Genomic DNA, 8,115 nt, shown 5'->3' with positions numbered 1-8,115 from the left:
CAGACGAGTGAAAAGTAATAAATACAATTTATTATGAGAAAAAGAGCAGCCAATGCCATGTCCAAATTTCTACCGTGAAACAGCAGGGTAACAGTCTCAAAGTCACAGATTCAGTCAGGGTTTCATGTGTAACAAATCTAAAAAACAAACAAACAAAAAAAAAACGACAACACACAGTATGGGCCCTGAATGGCAATTTATTAATTCTTTTTTACTTCAAAATGCATTTATAGTGTGACATCACTTGAACAGAACACATGGAACAGCTCCACATGTTTTACAATACTATAGCAAAAGCTATAATATGTAAAATTGTTTTGGAAATTGGGCAGTGTGCCAGACACTTCATGGGGACCAGACTAAACTGGTTTTGATATTCTGTCAGCTTTTCAAAGTTTTCCTCCACTGGCATTAGCAAATGCTTAAAGATTTTGTACTTTTATCTGTCCGATTTTTAAACTGGGTTTAAGTGATTTTTTTACAGGTAACATTGCAGCAATCCATACAATAAAATGGTCTCCCACAAGGTCTGTGGGAAAAGCCAAGATCATTTCCTATAATACATCTGAACATCTGCATAGAAATGATTTGTTTGAAGAGTTTCAATCAGATATACCTGATTTGTACACAAGGTATATCAGGATATCCATTCAATTTGAACTTTATTGCCAAATGTAATGGAATAAACATTTACAAAAAGGCATATCTTTTGTAGTTTTTTTGATTGATAGGTTTATTTACACTCAACAAAAATATAAATGCAACACTTTTGTTTTTTCTCCCATTTTTTTATGAGATGAACTCAAAGATCTAAAACTTTTTCCTCATACACAATATCACCATTTCTCTCAAATATTGTTCACAAATCTGTCTAAATCTGTGATAGTGAGCACTTCTCCTTTGCTGAGATAATCCATCCCACCTCAGAGGTGTGCCATATCAAGATGCTGATTAGACACCATGATTAATGCACAGGTGTGCCTTAGACTACCCACAATAAAAGGCCACTCTGAAATGTGCAGTTTTATCACAGCACAATGCCACAAATGTAGCAAGATTTGAGGGAGCGTGCAATTGGCATGCTGACAGCAGGAATGTCAACCAGAGCTGTTGGTATTGAATAGCTCCGGTACTGAATGTTCATTTCTCTACCACAAGCCATCTCCAAAGGCGTTTCAGAGAATCTGGCAGTAGATCCAACCAGCCTCACAACCGCAGACCACGTGTAACCACACCAGCCTAGGACCTCCATGTCCAGCATGCTCACCTCCAAGATCGTCTGAGACCAGCCACTCAGACAGCTGCTGAAACAATCGGTTTGCATAACCAAAGAATTTCTGCACAAACTGTCAGAAACCGTCTCAAGGAAGCTCATCTGCATGCTCATCCTCATCGGGTCTCCACCTGACTCCAGTTCGTCGTCGTAACCGACTTGAGTGGGCAAATGCTCACATTCGATGGCATCTGGCACGTTGGAGAGGTGTTCTCTTCACGGATGAATCCCGGCTTACACTGTTCAGGGCAGATGACAGACAGCGTGTGTGGCGTTGTGTGGGTGAGCGGTTTTCTGATGTCAATGTTTTGGATTGAATGGCCCATGGTGGCGGTGGGGTTATGGTATGGGCAGGCATCTGTTATGGACGAAGAACACAGGTGCATTTTATTGATGGCATTTTGAATGCACAGAGATACCGTGACGAGATCTTGAGGTCCATTGTTGTGCCATACAGCCAAGAACATCACCTCATGTTGCAGCAGGATAATGCACGGCCCCATGTTGCAAGGATCTGTACACAATTCTTGGAAGCTGAAAACGTCTCAGTTCTTGCATGGCCAGCATACTCACCGGACATGTCACCCATTGAGCATGCTGCTCTGGATCGGCGTATACGACAGCGTGTACCAGTTCTCACCAATATCCAGCAACTTCGCACAGCCATTGAAGAGGAGTGGACTCCCCCACCCCCCCACCTGTGAGGTGGGATAGATTATCTCAGCAAAGAAGAAGTACTCACTGTCACAGATTTGTGAACAATATTTGAGAGAAATGGTGATATTGTGTATGTGTATCTTTGAGTTCATCTCATAAAACATGGGGGCAAAAAAAAAAAAGTGTTGCGTTTATATTTTTGTTGAGTGTAATTGTGAACTGCCAGTGTGAAATTAAAAATATCTTACATATTATGCTAATTAAAAAAAATCAACAAATGACAGAGTGCAGAAAGTCACTTAAACATTTAATGAAGTATACAAAGTGGTACACTATTCAACCCCAGAGCTGAAGTATACGACAAAACAAACAAAAACAGCTGAAAAAACAAATAGCATGCAGCACAGCATACAGCTAGTCCACAAGGTAGAGGTACTCATCTACTTTGGGTGTTGGTTTACAGTAATATATGTGGAACAGTGACTCCCCAGACTTTCGCACAGTAGTAATTTGTAGCATAAGCTAGGTCTACAAAGGAAGACTTAATATACACAGAAATTCTACTGTAGAGTCACTTTATCGGTACATTCAGAACAAACACTTAATGAAGCACAAGTGGTGCTTTACGTATTAAACTGCATCAGTGCAATAAATGTTCAGCTCATTTTGGCTACAAATCTACAATAAATATAAAAATAATCACCTATTTTTTCCATTACTGTCTGGATGATGACCAAGTGAACAGAACTCTAAACAACTCAAATCACTCGATTATGTATCCCATACAAATAGTGGATTGTGGATTACGGGTACAGTTGGCCTGTTACAAAGCCATTTTTCATCCTTTTTTCATTATGGCTAAAAGTCATAACAAAAGGAGCTATGTGATAACTTTGGATAACATATTTTGAATGCCAATTCAGAGACTGACAAGATAAATGGCACTTTGTGTCTGGCTGTAACGGTAGTTAGTCACGTGTAATGCACTTACTGTGAGTAAGGATGATTGATTGGATTGTACAGCTTCATAAATAAATATACAGCTTGCTAGGGGTGCAGCTCACTAGGGGCCACACAGTCAAAACAAATTTGTGACATGTTATATTAATGGAGCACAGTGCTAGTATTGACAAACAGTAATTGTCCTTTTGACATGTGTGACATGGGCTTGTATTGCAGTAATCCATGTCTACTTTATTTAACAAAGACCAGACCAGACCAGCACTTTAAGTTAATCAGGGTTTAATGTACATACAAATATTGTGCTGGAGACAACTGCCTCCATCCTCAATCTTCCATCCTTAATACTGAGATTAATACACTAAAATAACCTTTTACAGGTTAGCAAAGCAGTGCATTGTTGATTATGATGGATTTTACAAACTGCAGTGTCACAGTAGCTGAAAAAGTGTCCAGCCAAAAGAACTCCCTTGCTACAAAAATCTAATTCAGCCAATAATCCATCCATTCTGTATACACCGCTTTATCCTCACTAGGGTCATGGGGGAGCTGGAGCCTATCCCAGCAGACTCAGGCGAAGGCTCGGCCAATAATATCCAACCTATATTGGATTCATTTTTCACCAAGTAATGCTTTAAGTCAAAGATTATTCAAATCGGAAAGTAAAACAAGGGCAGGAGGCAACAGTACTTTAAAATGTCCTGCTGAAAAATCGTGGCTGACTGTTCGATATCTAGAGAGTATTTCACATTTTATAGTGCCAAATAACCTATGATATTTGGCAAATTATGATTATTTAAAAAAGCATGACAGATCTGTGCATTAAAGCAACAAATGTGAGTCTGGAAAAGAACCTTCCTTTTCATAACAGCAAACCAAACAACTCTGCATCAAACAATCACATGGATGCATTTTCTCATCATACCAAAATGATGGTGCTTTTCTGCTGGTACTTCATCAGCCTGCAACATATCAGCCATTTCAAGTTTCCGTATATCATAGTATATTCTATTTATGGATGCATGTTTCACTTTTAGATGAATGTCAGTGATATGGGATTAAAAATAGACATCTACATATAACTCTGCATATTAATCTGTTTCATTAATAGACCTGACAACTAACACATGCAAGCTACAGACACACCAAACACACACTGAATGTTTGTTTTCACATACCCCATGTAAAGCATACATTGTGACTTCAGTCAATATACTAATGAAGTTTATTAAAACTCAAGCACTTTTAAAGCAAAAGAGGCATGAAACAACTTGTTTAGTAACTCAAGAATGTTGAGTTCTTCAGACACTAACAATTTATTAACTTTTGGGTTGTAGTACACATTACATTCTATTCCTTGATATCGTGAAATGGACTCCTCTCGAAACAGAGTCAGCACCACAATCATGGCTATTCTGAACTGTATCAGACATGTCTGCATTCCTAAAACTCTCCTAATGGTTAATAAATGAAATATGGCAGATTTCATTGCCTCATCCTTCCCTTTACACATGGAACAACAACACAGAATCCAGTCTATCCATCATATATCACTGGACCACAACGGCATTCCTACTCTTGGCTTCATTGTTACAATGGCTTTAGGAACAGCAACTAACTTGGGCCTTCACTTTCATTTGATATTAAAATAATATTTGGATAATCACAATACATACAGCTTTCATGTTCAGAGTCAAACAGATCTAACTGCTACTGTGTGCATCACATTTTGTCAGAGATGTTCATACAGAGGAATGACGTATCAAGACAATATACGTGCATGAGAGATGATTATTTCATGCTGATACTTTTTCCAGGAACTTTATTGCCGTTTAGGATTAGCATTGTCTACTAAAACAATGGCTGACATTTCAATACCATGTTGTGTGTCAGGGATGGGGTGGCTGTGCCACTGCAGTTCTCAGCAGGCTTTCAGGATCTGAGAGTGCACAGTAAAGGGTATACCCCAGCTCATCCACTTCCTGTTCTGTCAGCTCACAAAATAAGTTAACTTTAGGGTTAAGGGCACATGGCAGCCTCCCAGCTTCTAAGTGTCCAACTAGTGCTCGTAGCAGCTGAAGGAACCGGTCAGCCAGTGCTTCCTGCGTCCAGTCACCTTCTTTTTCACTCAGCAACAAGATAGCATTGGTAAGCTGACTGGCATTGAGCTGGTTAAGGGCAGGGTTGAGCTTGCTCACAGCCTTTGCCACCTTTAGGCAGGTACATCGGCAGCCTCCATCCTCCTGATCCAATGCCCTGAGTCGTGCCGTATCAGCCACACGGAAGCTCTGCCGCCACAGGTTTTCATGGCGCTCTGCAACAAGTCGATGTGGTTTGGCAATCAGTGAAGTCCCATCCTCCATCACAAGCAAAGGCAAGAAGTCCACATACAGTTTCCGGTCCATCTCATACTGGATCTCTAAGGTCAGTGTTTCTGAAGGAACCACAGGACGAATGATGTAGTCAAGGACACTCCCTATAGCTGGCCAGTTGATAGAGCCAGCCACAAGCTTATCGAAGACCTCAAGGACTGATTTAGGGGACAGGTAACCTCCGACCATGCAGCGGTCCCAGTAGCTGCTATTCCGTGGGAAATATTCCAAGTTCTCCCTGCGGACAAGCCAGAAACCTGGAACATTCATAATGGTGTCCTCCCCAGGGATGGAAGACCAAAGATTCTTCTCCAAGATAAGAGGAACCATCAGCTGGGCATGATCTGCTGTCACCACCTAAGAAATGGAAATGGGAAAATCTATTTTTAATCGAAATAATACATCAATAAAAAATAATAGAATCTCACCAAATGTGTAAAATCTCTTACTTGAAGGTCATCATACAGACTGCCACTAAGGTACATCTCTCGGAGTGGCATGTCAGGTAGTTTGGCATGAAGAAACACCCTGAGCTCAGCACAGATGTCCAGTGCTGCCTTCCTTGCCATGGCCTGCTCCTGAGTAGGGATGTTGACATTATTTTGGTAGAACTCCCACAGATGATCCTGTAGTGATAGACGCATTCGGACCTGCAGCATGTCTGATTGAGTTGAACCCCTTCCTCCCACAGCAACTCGACCCACTGTCCTCCGCAGACAGTCTAAGAAGATCGAAAGCAATTAAAAAGAAGCATTTGTTAAATAGCAGCAGAATTTTGTGACCTCTTCAACAAATTTCAGGTAAGGAATCTGAAGAGGAGGTAGTTGGTGAACTTTAAATAAGTGGGAGTGGCATGAGTGTTATACTACTATATGAAAAAAAAAACCCTACAGGTATCTACTGTACTTGGGGAATAATAAAAAATGACCAAGTCCATAGGGCTGCATAGTGGATTGGTGGTTAGCACTATTGCCTTGCAGCTAGAAGATCCCTGGTTCCTGTCCTGGCTTGGGCCTGGGATCTTTCTGAATGGAGTTTGCATGCTCTCCCCGTGCATACCTGGGTTTTCTCCGGGCACTCCGGCTTCCTTCCACAGTCCAAAAACATACAGAGGTTAACTGGTGATTCTAAATTGTGCCTGTGCCTTTGCCCCAAGTCAGCTGGGATAGACGCCAGCTCCTGTGACCGAATGAGGATTAAGCGTTGTAGGTGTATAAATAACAGATGGACGGGTTCAACTACATTATATTAATAAAAAAAAACTAATACAAAATAGCTGGGAATCTAACTGCAATGCCACAAAGCGCAAACACCCACTGTAAAGGAAGAGCAAGAATCCTCCAAATAGGCTGTCTGTCAACAGATATAAACACACATGCACACACACAAATTACAACAAAACAACACAAACACACAAAAACAAATGACAGGCTGCTGAAATTCCAAACCACTGAAGTGACTTGACAATATTGCAGAACACAATATGATCAAATATCAAAATATTTCAAACAATTAAGTCAGTTTAAAGCACAATTTGGTTCCCTCACCTGGTTCAAAAGCACGTGAGGCAGAGGGCAGAGACTGCAGTGACCTGCTAACTGTGGACTTCATGCCATGGTTAAGTACCCGTGGTGATGAACCCATCCAGGCTGGCTCTTCCCAGCTTCTCTTTCCTGTTTGTTCCATCTTGGTGGGACTGGTTGGAGCACTTATTGCGCGGTCATACATCTGCACAAAGAATGTGGTGGACATTACAGGTACAGTGGGTCCAATAAGTATTTGTACACCCTGCAATTTTGCAAGTTCTCCCACTGCAAACCTGCTGAACGATTACAGGAAATGTTTGACCTCTGTGATTGCAAACAAAGGCTACTGTACCAAATATTAACATTGATTTTCTCAGGTGTTCAAATACTTATTTGCAGCAGTATCATACAAATAAATTGTTTAAAAAAAATCATACACAGTGATTTCTGGATTTTTTTTTTTTAGATTATGTCTCTCACAGTGGACATGCACCTACAATGAAAATTTCAGACCCCTCCATGATTTCTAAGTGGGAGAACTTGCAAAATCGCAGGGTGTACAAATACTTATTGGACCCACTGTATTAGTATAAAATTCAAAATAAGAAGAGTTCCCGCCGCCCTCTTTACACTTACTTTTTTAACAGCTAATGTTGCAATGCCAAGCATGGCTGCTCCTCCTACCCCTAGCACAAGCTTGGCATTGGAAAGCACGAAGTCAATGGCTGTTCCAATTCCATTTTCATCTTTCTTTCCTTTATGGTCTCCATTCACCCCTGCCATCCTGCCACTGAAAAAGGTGCTTATCAAAGACAGAGAATGACACTCAATGGAAAAGCACAAACAGAAAAAAAATCTAATTCTCTGTTCTTATTTTTTAAAGTCTCTTTTTTTTTCAATTTGAAAATTCTATACAAATATATAAAAGAAGTTGTGTACATGTTTGCCCCTTTATCAGCTTTGTCCATCTGACCACTGCAGTTTTACAAGAAATCTTCAAAACCAAAACCCTACACAGACATAGCAGGTGTACCAAAGGTGGTCATCAACTTAGTTTGTGAACTCTGGCTTTCTGCATCAAACTCTGGGCAGGTTATGAGACACTTCTGTACAAAATGAAAGAATTGTGTGCAGTCACTTCAGTCAACAGGTTGGTATAATTGACAACTGAATTGGGAATATGAAAAATTATGAATTTATAAAGTGTTGCTGAAAATGAGGCAAGACAGGAGTGCTGGTCTAAAACTGGTAATTATGTGTTAATGTATGTATTAGAAGTAAGCTGCTGCGTAGTTCTAATACATACATTCACCAGCTGTAACAACAT

General features: G+C 40.5%; 1 protein-coding gene across 1 annotated transcript; it reads right to left on the bottom strand.

Annotated features, from left to right (window-relative positions):
* Nucleotides 1–2,224: 2,224 nt before the first annotated feature.
* mief1 (mitochondrial elongation factor 1) lies at nucleotides 2,225–7,571 on the bottom strand. Its single transcript, XM_022213472.2, has 4 exons — nucleotides 7,425–7,571; nucleotides 6,810–6,990; nucleotides 5,712–5,983; nucleotides 2,225–5,619 (listed from the first exon to the last, which is right to left on the bottom strand). The coding sequence occupies exons 1-4, from the start codon at nucleotides 7,569–7,571 to the stop codon at nucleotides 4,780–4,782; spliced, it is 1,440 nt and encodes a 479-aa protein (XP_022069164.1). The 3' UTR covers nucleotides 2,225–4,779.
* Between the last annotated feature and the right edge of the window lie 544 nt (nucleotides 7,572–8,115).

The sequence above is a fragment of the Acanthochromis polyacanthus genome, chromosome 21 (assembly GCF_021347895.1).
Source record: "Acanthochromis polyacanthus isolate Apoly-LR-REF ecotype Palm Island chromosome 21, KAUST_Apoly_ChrSc, whole genome shotgun sequence".
Classification (NCBI taxonomy): Eukaryota; Metazoa; Chordata; class Actinopteri; family Pomacentridae; genus Acanthochromis; species Acanthochromis polyacanthus.
Note: the sequence above shows the minus strand (reverse complement) of the source record. Positions and strands in the feature narration are given on the sequence as shown.